We start from the raw sequence: 21,770 nt of genomic DNA on the forward strand, positions 1-21,770 counted from the left end.
CATTCACCAGTTTGTACATTAATATCTTAGTTTATTTACAGTACACCTGGTAGCTTCATTTGATTAAATAGGCAATTTATCCGGTAGAAGTTTTAAACTACAGTAGATGGAGATGAAAGCTTTTATTTTGACATATCAGCAGCAACAATACATTTCCTGTGTTGTAAACGCTTACGTCAATGAAGAGGCAGAAACAACACATTCCACTGTTATGAGTTTAGTGACCGTTCATTAGCTTAAATGTGTAACATGTCAGTTTTAAAATTAACATCTATAAATAACAAAACTTAATGAGATTAAATGATAAAATCTACGTCGTTACAAAATATACAATATGGACAAACCATAACAAAGTGCAATTTAACGTTTCGTGTTAAAAGTTGAACAGAAAAACTCATCAATTCCTTCCATAAAATTATAATTCAAAATGTAACACTTTGCTTCACATCACTGTAAGAGGCTCTCAAAAGGGCTGCAAACAGCGAGAGTCAAACAAAACTTTTTAAATAACACTTACTTGATGTACAAGGCCAGCCACTTCACATCGACTTTTCCCTTTAAGTCCAAAAAAACAGCTGAACTTTGATGTATTATTTGCAGCAATTCATAAAATAATGTCCATATTTTAGCCAAACACAAGCATGGTCCCTCCTGCCACTCAAACATTCATTCACACGGTTTGCATTAGCGTGTTACACATTAGAAAGCAGTAACTTAAATAATGAATACTGCAGGATGCTAAACATCGAGAAGTATTTAGAAACGCTGGATTAAAACAGAGAGTGGATGTTTATGCAGGGTAGATGCAGACACTATAATCTGAGGAAGGCCACGGTACAGATCACATGCCATCACTGAGCCTGTGTAATCTGAGTTGAATGGATGAATGATATAGTGTTTAATAAGAGTTATTTCTAGAATGGCTCAGGGAACACGTATAGCCAAGTATACTATAACACATCAAACCCAATATAGTTCACGCACACGCACACCTTAAATATGTACCTAAATAAAGCTTGCATTATTGATCACAGCCACGCACAGGACGAGGGGCCCAGGAAAGAAAATACATACAAGTTACAGACAGACAACACAAGCACACAGGGATTTGTTCAAAGAATGCCATATAGACATACTCCTGCAGTGTGTGTGTGTGTGTGTGTGTTGCTCTCGTTTTTGGAGCTGGCTCTATGTTGCCTCTGTCCAAAGTGTGACGGTGCGGTCGGCAGAAGAGGAGAGGAAAGAGAGGTGGTGTGTGTGCCACCGGCATTGGATCACTTTATCAGAATGCTCGCCAGCTACAGTCAACGGCAGCGGTTTCGTCAGGTCCCCTGTGAAATCACAAAGAATTTCCAAAGGAATGGTTTAAATCTTTAAAGGGTCAGTTCAGACCAAAATGTAACTTCTTTTTATTTATTTACCATTGTGTTATTCTAAACCTGTATGACTTTTTCTGCAAAACACTAAAGTAGATATCTTAAAAAATGTTGGTTCCCAATGAAATTGATCCTCATTAATTCACACAACATGATGGTGAATAAATGATGACAGAATTTTTTTGGAGGGTGAACTATCATTTTAAATAAACATCAACAAACATATTTTTAACGCAAATTGTATTCTTAAATATGTGGAGAAAATAATTTTTGTTTAGTTTTACATCCATAACCAAATATTAAAAACACACATAAAAAGGTAATTGTGCAATCTTGAGAGATGTAATAATAATAATATAGTAACACAACTATTTTAGTTGTAGCAAGTAATTTTAACAGATTCATATTGTAAATGAAACTTAACAGCACACAGAATAACTCACCTTGCAGGTCAGTGACTATGACCTTATTGTCGTAGGATCCCGTGAGCAGGTAATGGGCCCCTGGTGAGAAGCGCACCGATCGGACGTCGCTGGAGTGCGGCCGGTACGTCTGAACCATGCGTCCGCCTCTGATGTCATACAGCATACAGGAGCTGTCCTCCTGCCCTGTTGCCAGCAATCGTCCGCTCGGGTCAACCGCTACTGATGCCACAGGGCTGCCTGTAATATCACACACAATACGATCATGAACGAACATTCACAGTGACAAGCCATTTACAATTGCAAATCAAGACATGACACTGTCAATTTATGTTTTAAATTCCACCACTTGAAACCATCTAGAAACCATAAAGTATTATCTTGGTGCTCATTGTAAGACAAGATGCTGAAAAAGGTTAAAGCTCACCTGAACCATGAAAGGCCGTCCCTACCACCCTAACACAGCTGGGTACCCGCAGGTCCCAAAAACGCACAGTCTTATCCTGAGAACCAGATGCTATCATCCAACCCCCCCACGTGTAGAGAGAAAGGATGTGACCTGAAACCACGAACAAATAAAAGACACAAAAATATTTAGTTTGCAGGGAAGTGGGATGCTTGCTTTCCCTTTAGATCTTCAGGTGTGTGTGTGATTTTGTACCTGTGTGTCCACTCAGCGCATGCAGACCCTGTCCTCTCTGGCAGTCAGTTGTGTAGATGTTACAGTCTCCAGCACCCGCGCTGATTAAAATGGCTCCTCCGCTTTCAGGACCCTCCATAAACGCCAAGTCTCTGATAGTCCCATCATGCATACTGAACTCCAGATCTGGACCTGAAGCACAGAGAAGCCATTATTAATATTCCCGTAGCCCAGCTGGCTGACCATGACCCAAACTACACCAAAGTAAATCCTGGACATTGACATGCACTGCACATCGTGGTAAAATATATACATTTATACACGCAATATGTGTACTGTATAGGATGCTCCCTATCTCTCACCTGTAGCGTTGCATGTTTCGGGGTTGAAGGGCAGCACTTTGACATATTTATCGTTGGATCCGGTGGCTAGTAACTGACCGCAGGGGCTCCATGCTACACAATATATGGAGCCTTTGTGATGCTTGTTTCTCTTAAAGCGGATTTCTGGAGATTTGCTTGCTCCCGAGCCGCTAAAACAAACAACCACAGTGCACATCAAATTCTGACGTCCTCTACTAAACACATTTTATCATTACTTTGTCATTTACAGCACTCCCACACCTTTGTCTAACACATTTCAATGTTTTTTTCCAGGCAGATATCAATACGGTTATTTAAAAACCACACAAACAAAACAATTTACAGTTGGTATTTGAGTTGAGCATAGTTTCTAAATTCTACGCCTTTAATACTGTAATAATTTTACAGACTTGCAAACAGCTGACCTTGTATCCAGTATATCAGGGTAGGCACACACACGCAGCGTCTTAGAGTTTGAGCCGACAGCGTATAACGCTCCTGTGGGGTGGAAGGCCACTGCACGCACCGCCTGTGTGTCCTCAAGGGTGTTCACAATTACATACTTGGCTTTAGACTTCTCTTTCTGAAACACATAAACAGACATCTTCATTCAGTGCATTACCGTTTTGCATGTTAATAAAGAGTAATATACCTATCCCCCTCATTCTTTGCTAGATTAGATAGTAGTAAATGATATGCATGTTAGTTATAATGAGTTTTAGGGGGTACCTCTAGGCCTTTGGAGCAGGTCAGGTTGCTGTTATTCTGTTCAGTCGGGTCCTTCTGAGAACTGCAGAAAACTGTTGTTAAGACCCTCATCCACTGACCCATGTGTAACCAACTCTCATGTGATTAACTCCAATTCTCACAATGATCGATTATTATTTTTATGTAATGACTGATAACTAACAATATTTTGTACCATCATTTATTGAAAAAACAAACCCTGACAGGGTGATCACAACTGATGCAAAGATTTGTTCCACATTATCCTTATTACGCGACTATTTAGCAAATGATAGGACTAAAAAGATGTATATTAAACACAAACATTGTTGCATGATTATGTACCTGAAATAAACAGAAAGAACAAAAGTGTCGGGATAAAATCTTATGTGACCTCTCACCTCTGGGACAGCACAGGTGACTGACTGGGCGGAGGCAAGGCTGTCTGTCCTTCTGATCTCTGTGGAGTGCTGGTCACCACTTCACTGGCTCCTCTACCTTCTACTTGTGTGTGTGGTGTGGCTGAAGCTTCTCCTGATACACTGTTGTTATTACTGGCCCCATTACACTGCTGAGAGAGAATCTGCACTTCTTCTCCCATATCATCCATTCCAACATTCAGCTCCTCCAGCCTTTGAATAGACCTGCAAACACACAAAAAACTCCCTTAGATGCTTTTCAAACAATGGTGAAGGAGCTCCTATTTATTTAGGGCTTTTATTGGGATGCTTTCTTAATTATTCAGTTCATATCATCCCATCAAGAACATTTGGTTTCTTTTAATACAAAACCAATTTTTAAATAAACGTTTGCATAATGAAATGTTTGCCTACAAAACTTATTTCATACATTTAAACAAAAAGGTCTTGACAATAAAACTAAAGTCACCGTAAACTGTTAAGTAGTGTACTTCGCAAGCTTTGTTACACCAAAAGATGCTTGAGGGATTTAATACAATAGACTAAAAATGAATATTTGAGCGTCATCTTAAAATATATCAGTATCATTGATCTGTCTCAAGATGAACACCAGTAATGTTTTTCTACATTAATTTAAAAATATTTGTATTAAAATGACTTAAATATCCTAATTTAACCAAAGCATACCGTCCTGGCTTAAGCTAAGCCTTGTCTCTGAAACCGGGACTAACTATAAGTAAATTATGATAAGCATACTATACATTATATATCAATTGAACAGTTTGCTTTATATTCAGTTACATTTCTGCCTATATGATTAGCTTTGATCAAAAGACTTTCGTAGGAAACTTTATTGTTCATCACAGCTGTTTTTTTACATTTGTTCATCACACACATAAACTAAGCCTTGAATATATACCAAAATGTTTCCTTAGGGACTCCTCCATCCTCGCTTCACCATCTGTAGGGGTTCATCTCATTAACTTTTCATCCCTCCCTCTAAATCTCGGCCTTCCCCCGTGTGTATAACAACGCCCAACAGCATAGTAACCACTGCCGGTCATTACCCTTTCTTCAAGGGAGGATTTGTTCTAAAGCCATGAAGCAGATGGCATTAGACAAAAAGTAAAAATCTTTTTATTTCTGCAGCCCCATAATTAACTTAAAAAAGAAAACAGTTAAACGCATGTATTCTACTTAAATTCTGAAAAGATTGTCTTGACAGAATAATGAATGATTCTTCTGTCCCCCTCCTCTCTGACACATTGCATTATGTACGGCTCTGAACTTTAGTGATGACATCAGATGAACGGTACGGTTTCAAAACCTCCCTTTGTTAGGATTCTGTTTAAGGATTTCTCAGTAACCACAGCAAGAAGCTGAGCAGGAGGGGAGGGTCTTAAAGTGATATCATTTCCTGCTAGGTTTAAAAAGGGAAAAACTGAAATCTGAGCAATAATGCATCACATGAGGGGAGACACAAGAATGGTTTCCTTGACCTGTCCACCACCATCAAAAAGTTTATATTTGTAAATCAAGTTTTGTACTAAGGCAGGGGTCATGATATAGCCACCTTGTCCACCCAAAGAAACATAGCCCTGGGCAGTGTGAATCCTCTGTTGGTTACTTAAACAACGACAATTCAAATGAGTGGAATATAAAACAGGTCTCAGAATTTGAGGATGTATACGTGTGTCCCGAGGGATTTCTACACCCACATGCTGCACCATCTGGACTCTGGAGAACTCTGAGGTCAGGTTTATTGTCATCTCATTAGCCTTTCATTTGCTATTCAAACTTCCCTTTTCTTCTTTCTCTCTCGGCATCAGATATCAACTCCACTCTGTGTCTTTGGATTGCAAACCAATTGAAGTTTACGAATACAAACTGACTTTTGACCTTAGGAAGCGATGGTGTTGGTAATGCACAGCTTTGCTGACCTAGAGAGGAAGGTCTCTGTGAGGTTGTGCTCAGCGGTGGGTGGGGCCTCGTGCTGCTGGACTCCGCCCTCTCGTAACATCTGCTGGTAGAGCTCCCTCTGCTGCTGCTTCTGTTCTAGATGCTGTTGCACACGTAGACGCTGGCGGTAAAACTCCTGAAACTGCTCTGTGGAGTCCCGCAGCTACAGACAAACACAAGACATTCTATCATCGTGAAGACATTAAACAACTCAGAGAAGCTTGACTGATCCTGTAATGTTTTTAAGATCCAGTCAGGGAATAAACTGTGAAATTGTGACTATGACTCACACACACTAAAAACAAGAAAGTGCACCTCCGTCATAAACACATACAGTACAAACTTATAACCACTTCACATTACTGACAATGTGACAAAACAAGTATAGTAACAATTTAACAAATACTATCTTTATCCAGCAGTAAATATTTTTAATCATAGTTTATTTCATTTTCCACTTTTTTTGGGCAAATTTTTTTAGGTAATTGAAAATGTAATTAAAACACACACTTGTTGAGTTATTTCCATAAAGTTGATCATATCTAAACATATAGGATTGTACAAATTAGAATACCACAGTCACATTTTCTGTGACCACAGTATATGAAATCAAGGACAGTAAGTCTCTCTGTCATAACTCACCTCCCCATGTGTGCACTCAGAAAAAAGCAAGATGGGTGGGTTTCCTGTCGGAAAGTGACGTACTGAGCTTACAATAGCTGTCACTGGAGTGTTATTGTATGCGTGCGTGCGTTACAAGGCATACAGAGTGTGATCTTCTAATAACACAACCGGACGTCTGCACATCAGAAATAAATCTCAGTTTTAACTTTAAAAAAACTCTAAATTACAGAGCCCTCACTGGACACCCTTTCCTATAGTATATTCTGTATTATTTTAGATATTCTAGAACGCTGATAATAAAATTACTTCTATAGTTCCACAATGTGAGATTTCCAGCTCCACCTTTTAATTTGTCTCACTGCACAAAATAAACATTGATTGATGGTTTGTAAGGGTTTTGTTTGAGTTATGGGCACAATCACAAAATTTGCTAATCATATTCTGGTGAAGGTAAAATGATCCAAACATCTATTTACATATAGCATTTAAACCTACACGGCATACAGTTTACACATGACATCAAAGTGTTTAACAAAATCTATATAGACAGTTCACAAGTTATAAAATCAAAAGTCTGTTTTTCGAAGAACATTTGGGTTTATTCTGTGGCACGGCCTCCCTGCAATACCCCGCTATGGCCCACTGGGGGGGCTTTAGCCTAGTGTTTGGAAATCACTGGATCAGATCCCACCTCACAAAATCTCCATCAGACAACATTCTAGAAGCTTTTTCTATTACCTCACAAATACATTCCTAGCAACCGTAGACAGGAGACGACCAATCAAAGCTCACGGTAACTACACAGTATTGAATCTGAGGCAAAAGCTGGCCAGTTATTTATGACCCTGCGGTTTATGAAGGAGGTGGCTGGCAAAAAGCTGATTCTGCACATGCAGAAATCTAATGCTGAAAACCTTCAACAATGCCTGTTAATAATAACAGTCTGCAGAAATAAATCAAGGGACTGGAATGCTAATCTATATATATTAAAATATTCTTTGACTAACATCATTTAAAACCAAAGAGATATATGCAAAGGGTAATCTCTCATACAGTAACATGTAAATGACAAGTACAATATAAAACCTACTTGGGAGTCATTAATCGAAATTGGAGTTTTATCAAATGTTAAGAAGATTTATTAATAGCTTTGACAAATGACAGAATACCTCATTCTTCTCTGCAGAACCTGGTTCCGAGGCGTCCTGACCCGGGGCAGACTCAGGGCGAGAGTTTTGAGGGCCAGGTGAGCTCAACATTTTATCAGATGGAGTCTCAGTTCTTGAGCTGAAAGAACAGAGAGTTTACATTATTATCTCAAGACAGACATCTCACACACACATGTTCGGAAGTGATTCTGATCTGATCGTTGGTCGTTCAGCCCCGCCCAAGAACCTTATTTAGAGTCTTTACTATGTCACACACTACCATATTTTCACAAGGTGTTTTAAACAATTAACACTTTGTTAATAACACTTAAAAACAATTAACACTTCATTAATAACACTTAAAAACAATGAACACTTCGTGTAATTGAGATGAAAAGGTTGTGTGCTCGTAAACATTGTATGATCTTCCAGTGCAGATGTTAAAGTGTGTAACAGGTGATGTTTACCTGTCAGGTGACTCCTCAAAGATGCTGTGACATCCTGAATTGTCCATCATCACACTACGGTTCAGGTGCTGAAAGTTAGCAAACGAGTGCGACATGGGTGAGGTTTTCCCTCCGTTTGTACCCGCTCCTCTCTTGTCCTGCCCAGACAGGCCGTAAGACAAACCATCCAGCGCTGGGTTTAGAGAGCGGGACATGTAGGTGTCAGCAGACTGCGGCCGTCGCAGAGGAGAGGCGGGGTACGGGGAGAGCTTACTGATGAGTGGAGTGAGCAGGTCTGCGTAACCGGTCTTGGCAGGTTTTACAAGACGATCTACGTGGATGCTGAGCATCTTCTGTTCAAAAGCGCAGGAGAAGACGTTGGGTGACAGGTTCTGGAGCCAAGAGAGCATACTGAGGTCTAGGTCATCACAGCCATTCCCGCACAACATGTCGATACCCAGAAGAACCTCGCTCTCAGTGATCTCCTCTCCGGTGGCTTTGCTCTGACAGAATTCTACACAACACTCATACAAGACACCTTTGATCAAAAGCTGGGAGAGGCGATTGGAGCTGGCGCGAAACCCCGCCTCGCTCAGCTTCCGATCTGCAGGGATGAACTCCGCCACCATAACGCAGGCCTCCTCAAAACACTGGACGCGTGCCGTGCTGGGGTTCCAGTCTTTAAACTCAGAGTGGTTGGTGAGGCGGGGCAGCGTCAGGAGAAGACAGAGCTTACTGTAATCCTCTTTAGATGGACAAAATTCTTCCAGAGCATGAAGACACTTCACGGCTTCCTGCATGGTCAGCTCCAACTAAATTGTGCATCAAGACAATGTTGATCAGAAAACTTGGCTTTTTGGAGTCTGAATCTCAAAAAGGGACCACATCGTTCTCACAAAAGTGCATCATGTTTTTTGACATTGTACAACGGTAATGCCATCAAAATACCATTGTATGTCAATATGGCCAATATTAATATATATTCCTATATGACATATTTAAAATGATTACACTGTGCCAGTTTAACAGCTCTAGTAGTAGCTCTGCAGACTTTGTTCTTCAATATAATCAAAATCTATTGTTAAAAGGTGCTCTAGAATGTTTCATTATTTTTAGTAGTCATAGAAAGTGAAATAAAGCAGCCACGCCATAAAAACTTAATGAGTCAGAGATGACATGTGACAACTCATCTGATACGACATCTGTTACTATGGTGACGCTGTTGCCACTTACGTGTTGTGGCTCATCTTCAGCAGACATGGCGTTATTTACACACAAAGCTTCTAGAAACTTCTGCTTCAGAACAATGTAGCGGAACCTAGAGGAGAGAATATATGTTAAAATAGTGTAAAGATACAGAACTGCAACAGTGCGCAATTTATTTGAAATGTGTTTCACAAGGTGCCAGAGGAATGCATGTAAACTGTCGAAAGAAAGGTGTGCAGCTATACTGTACTGTAGGTGGTTGCTTAAATACGCTTGAAAAATGATCAAACTCCTCCCACCTTTGTTTAGAACTTTATTCGTAATAATTTGAGTTTTCTATTTGTAATACTTTCATTGTTTTTAAAATATAACATTCATGTTTCATATCTTGAAAACCTTTAAAGTGATTAAGATCAAAATAATCTAAAGTCAAGATTAATTGAGGTCTCCAACATAAACACTTTTATTTATCAGTTCGACAAGCTGATGTCTGACCTCTTTCTGTCAAATTTATCCAGACCTTCGAGAGGCTGAATGAACTGCAGCACTTCATCCCACTGTCCGTCTAGAATGAGCTGCCTGCATGGGTGAAAGAAAAAGAGTCTAAACTTAGAAAGGGTGGCTTGACACTTTGACTCATAGCATATTCAAAGTTCAAGGCCAACAAGTAGTTCAGACAAATTTAGACTACACTACAGTACTCATCACCTAATACAAATACCATAGTATTGTGAAATATTTTCTTAAGAGCAATAAAAACATCAGATAAAAGTGAATAAACATTTCAATAATTCTGTCAACAGACAGCTCTTCCTCTCTTCTAGCATACAATACATTTCGTTGCACTGTACTTGTATGTGTGTAATGACAATAAATTGAATCAAAATCAAAATCAAATCAAATCAGGTCTGAATGCAGTGTGTGTCGTACCTGAGAAAAAGCATGTCATCGGAATAAAGGCCATTGATGACCCCGCTCTCCTTCTCCAGGGCTAGCATGCTTATGTGCAGCTTACGTGAGTTCAGGAAGTCCAGCATCACCTTAATGATCTCCACTTCCTTCACGTTTATGATCTCCTCAGCCGTCATGGTGGCAAGCTGTCTGAGAAAGGGCACAAAGCAAAGTAACTTCTATTGAAAACAAGGGGTGACAACTCCCGCACAGCGGTTCAATTCAGGGACACATCTTTTGTTCAATGAGATTTGGACTTTAGCGGCGCCCCGTGTTGCATGGGTCGGGACAACATTCCTCTTCTCTGAGGCTGATCAACATGTTTAACCCAAGGCATTCTCAACCACTACACAACATCAACCCAATTCAACATAACATGGAATATTAAGACCACACCAAGTATAACCCCAATATAAGCATTGTACGTTTAAGTATTCCAACCTAAAGATTGAATTATGATATCTGAGAACATCATGATAACCCAGAGGGCCCATCACACCAGAAAAAGCACATGTACTGTAAACAAAACAAGAATGGGAGGAGACCTGACATTCCACCTGCCTGTTTACCCAAAACAGTCTGTTCTTCATATCAACCTACATCAAGTACCTAGTACAAAACCATTGTACATTTTTCAGCTGATCGGCATGTTTGAGATGAAAGAACAGAAACATTTTTAATAATCCAGATTCACCCTTTCTTTAAACACAATTACACACAACAGTTCCCTTTATATGGTACTTATATTTAGCTTTACTCATTCTGTAAAGAATTAAAAGCACAGTTTGACGACAATCCACCCTTATAAATGGTACTGTGTGGTAGCTCATGAATTGCTCCGTTTTAGGCTTTAAATCGTTGAACCAATAAGCCAAAAACCAAAACCTCCACCCAGATTTGCTTTCTCGACCACTGCTAGACCCGCATGGGTCCGTAATAACAACGTCGCAACGCATCTATCGTAACGTGCGTTCGGGCCGATAACACAGAGCAGAACAGGTGCAAGATAAGCCACATCGCACTCTTAATTCACCGCCGGACTTTAAAAAAGACGGACTGCAGACGTGAACATCCACCGCGGTTACATCTCGAGACCCGCGGGGGGAAGAGTGTGTCATCCGGGCGGAGCAGCAGCAGCCTCACCGGCCTCGCCTTTTCTCAAACGACGCGCACAAACAGCTATTTAAATCTCACCTGGTGATATCTACATATACGCGAAGAGCAGAAATCCTCTACGGGTGTTGAGTGTTTGACGCAGGCGACGTGATATTTTGATTCCGTGGATCCTGGCGCGAGCAGCTCTTGTTGTCCCTGGCGCTCGCTGGTTGTCAAGCGCGAGCTTCCTCTGTGCGCCCCACCAATCCGCGGGCACGCACGCGAGGCCGCACATCCCGCCCAGTCCCGTTCATCTGCGCGTTATTTAACATAGCGAGGCTAATATATATGGTTAATGTACATATAACATAGAAGGCCTTTAAGGCATCATGTATGAATACTGTATGTTGAGGTTGACGGCTTTATGTTCTTAGATCATGTTAGATTTGCGTGTAAAATGTATAAAGGAAAAGTAAGCCGTTTTGGGTCACCATCGACTCCCATAATATGATAAAATACTTCTATGGGAGTCAATGGTGACCCAACATGTCTTGGTTACAAACTTTCATAACAATATCTTCATTTGTGTTCGACACAAGAATACAGTTTTAGCACGAGGGTGAGGAAATTATGACAACATTTTCATTTTGGTGTAAACTATTCCTTTAAGAAATAATCCAAGCCTGAGAACTGTTCACTAACAACGTATCTACTACCTCTACTGTTTAGAGTTTTGTGAATTTATCTTATAATAATCATACATTCGCCTTTACCCACAATTCCTCATTGAATCACAAATGCAATCGCAAGGTAATGTTATATTACAAGGAAAGAAATGATCAAACTCGTCAAAGAATTTGAGATGTAAATCTGTATTTATGTTGAGGTTAACATTCAAATACAAACAGACAAAAGCGTATGATGGACAAAGCTGTGACGTGACCTGCAAAAAGATTAAACATCGTGTAAAAACAAACAGCTCTCGTTTTATTCTGCTTTAATCACACAGAGATCGCTCACTGATAGGAGTTATCCATACTTGGACCTATTAAACATCATCTGTTCATATGAAAAATATTAATATTCGATGGCTTAAAAAATAGGCTTAGTATGAAAAACTATCTGTACAGCATCAATTAATTCAAACGATGATTTACTTCACTTAGTAAAAATAACACATGTCTTGCAATTCTTTTGCATCTGGAGACAAAACATCGCCAGACAACAGCACGTCAAAATGTCCCAGCTCTTTAAAATGCACTTTATAATTAAAAATGAGTTACCACATTATTTACCAATAATATGCAACAAAAGCTTCATTATATGATATTCAATAATGTCTCCTCTTCACATAAAAAGCCAAATAAACTTGACTGTAATTCTAAAATGCATGTTTCGAACATTTCAGGCCGAGATACTACAAGTGATAGCAATTTATCTAGGAATGTATTTCATATTTCTAAAGCTAATGTGTTCTTTTGTAGAAAGCGTCATCTTGCACAGACTATGTTTAGATACATATTCACACACACACACACGTTCCTCCGAACTAGAAGTAATGTGCAACAAGCATTACAAATCTTATCCAAAATATAAACAAACTCAGACATTAAATAACACAGTGAGTTTCTACGGTTCCAGTACATGAAATACTGTAATACAACTGCATGACCTTCAGAGAAGTAACTCTTCAAATGTAACACGTCCCTAATGTTTTTTTGTATCTTCATACAATGCAATGCTCATAAACTCAATAACTGTGCCGTAAGCATACTGTGGCAAAAGAGACGCGACAAGACAAGCATAAGGCCACAGAAGTTTAACATAAAAATAAAGTAATAGCTTGCAAAAGTGTTTTCTCTACATTCAGGTTGTGCACCACTAGACAGGAACAATTCAAAGTTCCCGGTATCCGTCCCTTATTTAAAAAGTTTCTTGGGTGTGTTCTGTTTCTTGTTCTGCCAGAGGTGGCAGTAGATGGTGATGGCATCTATGCTGGCCGACATGGTCTTGGCGGGTATTTTGCTAAACTGTTTCTTGTCCGAGCTGTATTTATAAAGATTCTCGATCATTTTGGGTGTGATGGTCTTGGGCCCGATGCCAGCTAGCTTGTTGATCTCCTCCGCCTCTGGGTAATACGTGTACAGAGAGCGAAACTGACAGCCAGAGTCCCGGAACAGAATCAGGAAGTTGTTGGCTTGTGTTTTCTCCATTTCCTGTAGAAAGAGGCCGATACTTACAGTTACAAATATTGCTATACCATTTAGGCTATAACACAATCCAGCAGTCTATACCCAATAACGTAGAAGTTATTAAGAAAAGGAAAACACACACAAAAAAAAGAGAAAAAAGTTCATAGCCGTAGAGCTGTAATCTGTGCACATGGTCCACACTTTATGCTCAAGCCCCCATAAAGAAAAAGTATTTCACACCTTATTTCATATAAAACATAAATATAGCTAATAATTAATAAATAAATTTTCAGATTTTGCTGAATCTTTATCTCTTTATATTTACAGTTTAATGTGGATTATCCAATTATATACAGTACAATTGATCCAGTTATGTGTTCTCTGGGAATCAAACCCGTGAAGAGGAAACTTGACAAATATCACAGCAAATCTGTTCACCCACAAGCTACTCAATCCTTACCTCCAGGATCTTGTTCTTCTGTCCTTCATTGACTCGGCCTGCGAGGCAGCAGTGAGCCAGTGCATTCTGGATGATGTATTTATTTGACCTAGCACTGGGCTCCTTGTATAACTTTGGCCCTAAGAGGACAAATGTACTTTAAGATTCAGAAGAGTCTATACACATAAAAAATAAAAACACTTTTGTCATTACTGTTTGAAAGTACTGTTTTTATGAAGACCACATTTCTACTGGCTGTGTTAAAGTTTTTAGTGTCACTCGTAGGCAAACATCCCAAACTTGTGTTTTTTTACAGATAATACTATTGCAGATCAAGATCCAAACCACAGGTCTAGCGTTGGTGTCAAATTCTCATTCTCCTCAGCTCACCTGTATACTCTGTGTTGGACGCCGCAGATGATGTCGTTGACTCCAGCTCCCAGTTCTCTCCATTACCACTGACCGACGGACACGGTGACAAGCAGCTCTCTGCAGAGTCAGGCCTGAGGATGAACACACACATTCTATAAGCTACTCTTTCGTGATGACTAGCATTGTGACCACATTTTTTCTACTGAAAAGCTTTTCATATAAAAATCAACAAATACACCGCCCCCAAATACGACAGTGTTTCAGAATGCATGATAACTCTGATGCTGAGAAGCTGAAGGGTTAAAAAATTCACCAAAGCAAAGCATTGATTGAATAGCAGAGACAAACTCATCACACTGTGTCTTAACCAGGTGTCACACGTTTAGTGTCTTGCAACAATGAACTTTCATTCTACACATAAAGGTTTTTGTTTTGTTTATTTTTGATATTGTTAAAATGGAAAATTCCCAATTACTGTATTGTTAATGTGTTACTAATAAAGTTTTAACTAGTAAAAGGAAAAATGTTGCATCATATGAGAAAATTCATAAACACTGACTAAACCATACTGACTCCATATTGATTACATCACAACACACCTAGTTACAACACAATGCCATGCTACGTCTCACACAAAATTATGTGAAATTTTAAAGCTTATAAGCTTATGCAATAGTCAAAATTGTGTTGCTTTAGACAATTTTAGCAGAAAAAACAACCAAAAAATGAAGTCACAAGAAAATCAAATAAACAAGAACCGTCATGTTGAATAAAATCTGATAATGTTATACAACAATTTATATGAATTTGGAAAACAATTTATAAATGTTTGCAATTTATTATCCAAAACCATAAAATGATAATTTCATAAAATGTATTCAATGTCCAAACACACAGCATGAATTTAACCAGCGTCCAAGCGGAAATGACAGCGGTCGGCCCTATGAGAAGATGACAATGAGTGTGATGCTGTCTGCAGACTGACCTTCCCTTTCTCCCTTTAGAAGAGCTCAGAAAGAAACACAGACTGCCAGGCGACAGTCTGCTGCCTCTGAGCAACCAGCACAAAGAAAAGACAAAGATACCATACAGAGCAAAGACGGGTTACAGACGAGACTTGCGTCAGAGGAATAGATGTGTGTCAGTATTACAAAAACAAAAGTCATGTAAGTCATGTCAACAAATTGGACACGAGAAACGGTCTCACCTGGATGTTCTCTTATCTGACTGGACGCTCTCATTATCTGCCAAGTTAAGGGAGGCGAGTGACAAGCTGGACACGGAGTATCCGCGTGGCCGTGACCCTAAACATGAAAACACAGTACATGTATCTGCATATGATTTACAAACAATATGTTTTATAAGCCAATCTGGGTTTCTGAACAAATAACAAAGCTACTACATAACATATTTAATACTGAAAAATCAGATACTTAGTGAAAATATCCTAAATATAAATGATATATTCACCAAAGCTGGATAAACCTGGATTTTAACAGTGTACCTGTTGCAGTCCGGGCTGGAGGTTTTGGAGACTCCATTATGTCCCGGTGCATAGATTTGGGGCGTGGCTTCTTTTGCTTGACACTCGGGGGGCGTGGCTTAACAACACTATCCATGTCATCCATCAGTTTGAGCTGCTTCTTCCTCATATACTCGTTTTTAATAAAGTCTCGCCTTTCCTTCTCATCTTCCTTCTTCTGATGTTCTTCGTCCGTTTTTAGTCTGTTCATATAAGCAGTGAATAAATGCATTTACTTCGGTATGTATTTACTGTAAGAATAGAGCCATTTCACGTTTTCTATTATTGTGTTGTGTGTCTGTGTATTTGTGTGCATTGTGTAGTGTTCAGTCTATGGTTTGTATTACTGTCGGTGGTGTTTTCATACCGCGCTGCTCCTTTCTGCTGCTCTATCTCAGCCTCCTGTTGTTGTTTCTTGAGCTGCATCTCTTTCTCCCTCCGCAGCCTTTTCTCCAATAATGCAGCTCTCTTCTGAGCAATGTCATCCTCCCCCTTTAGGTCATCCTGATTTACAAACACAAACAAGACACTCTTGAATCTCATATTCAGATAAAATATATACTGTATATTCACATACATATATACAGTATATATTCATAGTATATACATTTAGCTATAGAACTTAAACTGAGCCTGCTAAAACTGTACTAACAGTTGACATTTCTTTTACTTACAAATTCCAATTCTGAATTAGTAAGAAAAAAGCACAAAGCTAACCACATGGGTTTTCATCTAAGGCCGCTCTATACCACAGCAGGTGCTAGAACAAAAGAAAGCTCTTAAAAGAACGAGCTATATTTTGGTTGCTAGTTTTGAGCATCCACTGAGAAAATCATTTCTAACACACTCCTGTGTACAGCTTTGAGGACTCGAAGCTTATCAACATCCTTTTATTTGTTCATGTGTTTTAGTGTAAGCCAGGAGAAAATCACAAGTCTGGTATTGTGAAAATTCCTGTTTCATTTATGAAGTGGTTTAAAGGTTTTGGAAGTATGAGCTCCACAGTGTATCAAACATATCCAAATATTTCAATGATTTGCAATAACTGAATGATTTTAAAATAGATTTTACAAACTTAAAGCACTATTGCATTGCGCATCTTGTTGTATCAAGTTGCATAATGCATTTATCTTTAACATTGTGCAGCATTACTATAAGTAATAATAAAAGCATGTCTTGCTTGCTTTGGAATTATGTTATGTTTTTAGGTTTAAATTGTTAGAGGGACAGTTCACCCAAAATGCAATTCTGTCATAAAGTACAACCCAACAGATCTCATCCCCCATTAACTCACAAAGTATTTATTTTCCCTACAATGGCATTTTAAATTTTGGGCGAACTATCCCTTTGAGCAAACATTTCTTTAAATATGTGTGAGCAACCGCTTTCTACATTTCCGATGTATATCTTATAAGAGTCTCACCCTGTAGAAAAAACCACAGCACATCTTCTGGTCTGGTCTGGACTCCAGTCCAGTTTCTGTTTCTTTGCTTTTCTCCACGTCATGTCCTTCCAAAGGCTTGAGTTTTGATAGTGGAACCTCAATCAGAGCCTTCTTTCCTAAATCTTCTTGACTTGTGTTCCCGGTGGCTGAGACCGCTGTTATTGGCTGAGAAAACACCTCAGACGTCGCCACATTCTTAAGTTCATCTTTATGTTTCACATTCTTATTTTCACCATCTCCCCGTTTTTCCTCACCCTGCTTCTCGTTCATGTGTCCAGACACCTCCTTGTCTTTGGACTCTTGCTTCTGTGGCTTCTCGCTTGAAGGACCTTCATCGTGTCCCAAGTAGGCATACGAGGTGGTTTGCATCTGGTTCGGCAAGGCGCGTCTCAGTCGAGGCAGGCTGTCCACTGACTGTGGGGTGTTGAGCATGCGGCTAAAGGGGGTTACCTTCAGCTCATTGGGACGTGGCGTTCGTGGTGTTCTGGCGTGGAAGGATGCTGACTTCCTTTTGATGGCAGAAGGTGATCGGTGCGTAGTTCGTGGCGACCCAGTGGATGAGAGGATGGGCGACAGTGACCCCACTGAGCCCCGCCCCACCACGCTGCTGCTGCGCATTTCTCGAAATTGTTTCCGGGGTGATGGATCCGGGGGAGAGATTACCCAGCTTTGATGTTCACTCATCTGCATTATATGTTCCTGCTGCTGAGCCAATCGCTGCATCTCCATCTGCAAGAAGTTCAGAGACGTGTTCAGACGCTCGATGGATCGCGTGTACTCAGTCAGGTCCACCTCCACGCCTGCCTCCTCCAAAGGAGATTTCGGAGGTGCGCCATCTGGTCTACACCTTTCAAGTCTAGAATCAGATTCATTTGAACTTAAAGGCGACTTTGGGGGTTGTGGTTCACCGGTCTGCTTTTCTTGATCATCCGGAGCATCGTTGTGACTCACGAGTGGTGACACAACTCCTTTGCGTCTGACCACGTTGAGAAACGCAGTCCGGCCCATTCGCTGTCTATGACGTGTGAAAGCAGCTTCAACCTTCTTCTTCTGAGCTTCGATGGCCCTGCGTTTCTCCTCCAGTTTCATTTTTAGCTGCACCATCTCCGATGCCAGCAAGTGGGAAGGGTCACGAGGCAAAGTGACCCGAGCAGGGCTGCAAGCATCAGGCGTAACTGAGCTGGTGGCTCCTACGTTCATCTCAGCACCTTCGGGCGTGTTCCCACCACTACCGCTGCTGCGGCCATCGCATCGCTTACGAAACTTTTGCTCTGCAAAACTGGTCATACGAACTGCTGGTCCAAGTGAGGAGGCGATACTGGTGGCCAAAGATCGCATTCCTAAAAGGGTGGGGCACGGACTACCTCCGGTGTCCGGAAGGGGACAGGAACGAGCCTCAAAGTCCTGATCCATATCTGAGTAATCCTTCAAAGAGGAATCCTCATCCTGTCCGTCTTGAATATCCTCCGTTCGGACATGGATTCCTGTATCCATGTCGGTAGAGGCGGAGTTTAGGTCCACGTCATCTGGCCGGACTTTGGAGAGAGAGTCCTCAGAGGGGTTCGGGTCAGCGGCGGGGTTGGGGGAAGATGGGTCGTGGAGGAAAAATGCGCTTTCGTCTGGTGGGGGTTGTAGGCTGCTATGGGGTCGTTCGGAGTCGTGGATGATCTTCAGTGCTTCTTCTATGCTAGGGGTGCTGGGTTGAGAACAATGGTCATACGGAGGGCTGCGGTCATCTGCCAACACACCGTTTGAGTACCTGAAATATAAAATATTCAGTCACTTGAAATTATGAAAGTAAAGACAGACACTTTATCCAAAGCAACTTACTGTGCATTCTAGCTATACAGTTTATTAGTATCCGTGTTCATTGAAATCAAACCCACAAGTGATGAAGAAGGCAAAGTAAAACAAACAGAAATTACAAAAGATGTACCCAGTGTGGTTTCCCTGTCTCAGTTTGGTAGGGTGTCTGCTGCTCTCCTCATCATCTACTTCGTGTATGTTGCCGTGTGCGTTTCCATTTACAGGCTGGAACGACAGGTTCCTCCGCAAGCCTCGAGCAGCGTGGTGAACCTTAAAACCCAAACCTTCAGTGCTCGCCGATCGGCTCAGTCCACGACCCAAAGACGGACTCACGTTGTCGTCAAGTGGAATCTCAAACGAAATCCCATGAGCTGAAGACCTGTGGTGTAGAAAACTGTATTCATCCATTGCCCTTGTAAAACCTTGAGACTGTCGTGTCATGGTCATATAATAAATTATATTAAACATTTGGATTATAAAGTATTATGAATGGAGGAACACAGAATTCACAAACCGCTTCTCTTTTGGCCATGTCCCCACACACCCTTCCACATACGACATGGAGGACGGCCGCCTGATAACAGCTGTGAAAAACTACATTTATTTTCTGTTCATTTATTTATTTCGTGTTTTGCTAAATGCAAAGTTATGTAAAGAGCTACAGAAATAGACATAAATTGAATTACCTGAGCTGTCCGTTTTAGGTTGTGACCTATGATACAAAACAGTTTGAAACATAAAATCAGACTTTATTAAAATGACATGGTATATGATGTTAAATTATTTACTCAATATATTTAAAGGTCCATTTTTTGGAGGATCTATTAACAGAAATGCAAAATAATATTAATAACTAAGTCTTCAGAAGTGTATAAAGACCTTACACAATGAAGCGTTATGTTTTAATTACTTAAGCTATTTATATCAACATAAACCTTGGGTTCCCTTGCATGGAATTCCCAATGTTGTTTTTACAGTAGCCCTAAACGGAAAAGCGCATTTTCGTAAATACGATCTCCTTCGGCAAAGATGCGATGACATCTTGGTCCTGTGTCAGCCACCGTAGTGTTTCGAAAGGGAGGGGTGGAGTGAGCCATTGGTTGCAATTCGCAACCTCGCCCCTAGATGCAGCTAAATTACATACACTGAGTGGACCTTTAACTTCTTAAACTGTATTTAAACTGTAATACAAACCTGGTCTGATCTGGACTGTCGGGTCTGTGAATCAGGTTCTGTTTGGTTATGGGAGCCATGTCATTGGTCTCTGATGGGTACAGAAACAGATGACTTTAGATTGTATTAATACATGTAGCTTTCCTGTAGCTCAGTGGTAAGAGCATGGCGTATCAACACCAATGTCGTAGGGTCGATCTCATGGGAATTCACATACTTAGAATTCTTTTTATAGGATAATGCAATGTAATTCGCGTTGGATAAAAGCGTCTGCTAAATGCAAAAATGTATAATGACACAATACAAACCTCACCTTTGGTATTTACAGTACGTGGCTGAACAAAAGACGGTTTGACAACTTCACACCACCAGAACAGCTCCGCCATAAACACAAGGTAGTTACTCTGAAATCACACAAACAACAGCGATAAACAGTTAACACATAAAAAATGACAGAGAACACATACAGAGAAGTTTTAAAGAGATAATGATAGCCTAAGGGCTTTAAATCTGTGACCTTGTATATAAATAAATAAAAACAATGAATGAATGAATGAAACGCTGTAACACATTGTATTGGTGATGTGCTGCACTTGTAATGATGTTTTATACGATTTCTCCTTTAGAGATAGATAAAAAGCAAGATCACAATAAGGTTTTGTAGTATACTGCATACTTTAAAATAGTGTGTTCGCATTGACAGCCCAACTGCTGTAAAGAATCTCCTTCTCTATAGAGAATCAAAGGGTGTTCTGACCCAAATAAAGACACAAAACAACCGGGGCAGCCTGACACGAACAAAACAGGCCAAGCACTCTCTGTTTCATTCTTGGCTGAATTATTCTGCCTTTATTTGACCACAAAAACATGAAAAGTTATTTAAATGATACAACACGAGGTCTAAATCACAGAAGAATCCAATGTGACTCTTTTGTACTGGAGAGACGGTGACTGTCTGAGGCATCTGACAGGAATTTTCATTTGGGTTACATAACCGACCACTGCAGTTGTGCTCACATGACATAACAGTTATTTCCCAGGACATAAAGCCACCGGTTCCAAACAAGCCAGTTGTGAAAACATACTGTAACGCAAAATGTGCTGCATGGTTGGTGTTATGACGTTTAGTGTGTGAAATAAGGCAACACTGTTAATATAGTTAATGTCTATCTATAGAAACCACTTCACTAAAATACTGAGAGTTTGGCAGCATGTCTATTCTGGTACACATACTATGACTCAGTCTTCCCAAACGGTCCCCCGCATCAGTCCTGGTAAAATCCACTGGAATACTCCAGCTACCACTCATACATCTTAACTAAAAACAGACATCTGTTGAGCATCATAAGAGAAATCTGTATCATAACAACCACCTAATACAAACTCTTTAAAAATCATCTTGCAAACTTTGTGTCGTGTTTATTGTGTTGAAACAACTGGGAAATATT

The 21,770-nt window shown here is 40.2% G+C and overlaps 2 protein-coding genes across 2 annotated transcripts in view; both read right to left on the bottom strand.

Moving 5' to 3' along the window:
• Window positions 1–13: 13 nt before the first annotated feature.
• Window positions 14–11,675, bottom strand: wdr47a (WD repeat domain 47a). The gene is made up of 15 exons (XM_079452522.1): window positions 11,474–11,675; window positions 10,259–10,429; window positions 9,824–9,907; window positions 9,356–9,440; window positions 8,144–8,934; window positions 7,698–7,815; window positions 5,886–6,067; window positions 3,928–4,170; window positions 3,530–3,590; window positions 3,226–3,383; window positions 2,801–2,970; window positions 2,460–2,630; window positions 2,226–2,357; window positions 1,820–2,038; window positions 14–1,331 (listed from the first exon to the last, which is right to left on the bottom strand). Exons 2-15 carry the CDS (start codon window positions 10,414–10,416, stop codon window positions 1,189–1,191), a joined length of 2,715 nt encoding a protein of 904 aa, XP_079308648.1. The 5' UTR covers window positions 10,417–10,429; window positions 11,474–11,675; the 3' UTR covers window positions 14–1,188.
• Window positions 11,676–12,227: 552 nt separating this feature from the next.
• Window positions 12,228–21,770, bottom strand: part of camsap2b (calmodulin regulated spectrin-associated protein family, member 2b) — a 34,980-nt gene continuing 25,437 nt past the window's right edge. Inside the window, exons 7-18 of the mRNA XM_079453555.1 lie at window positions 20,636–20,726; window positions 20,344–20,413; window positions 19,836–19,861; window positions 19,664–19,733; window positions 19,280–19,528; window positions 17,323–19,102; window positions 16,267–16,403; window positions 15,882–16,102; window positions 15,585–15,681; window positions 14,396–14,508; window positions 14,027–14,145; window positions 12,228–13,590 (exon numbers count right to left, since the gene is read on the bottom strand). Coding sequence (XP_079309681.1) covers window positions 13,294–13,590; window positions 14,027–14,145; window positions 14,396–14,508; window positions 15,585–15,681; window positions 15,882–16,102; window positions 16,267–16,403; window positions 17,323–19,102; window positions 19,280–19,528; window positions 19,664–19,733; window positions 19,836–19,861; window positions 20,344–20,413; window positions 20,636–20,726 — 3,270 coding nt within the window. The 3' untranslated portion in view covers window positions 12,228–13,293. The remainder of the gene's footprint in view (window positions 13,591–14,026; window positions 14,146–14,395; window positions 14,509–15,584; window positions 15,682–15,881; window positions 16,103–16,266; window positions 16,404–17,322; window positions 19,103–19,279; window positions 19,529–19,663; window positions 19,734–19,835; window positions 19,862–20,343; window positions 20,414–20,635; window positions 20,727–21,770) is intronic.

The sequence above is a fragment of the Barbatula barbatula genome, assembly GCF_947034865.1.
Source record: "Barbatula barbatula genome assembly, chromosome: 3".
Taxonomy (NCBI): domain Eukaryota; kingdom Metazoa; phylum Chordata; class Actinopteri; order Cypriniformes; family Nemacheilidae; genus Barbatula; species Barbatula barbatula.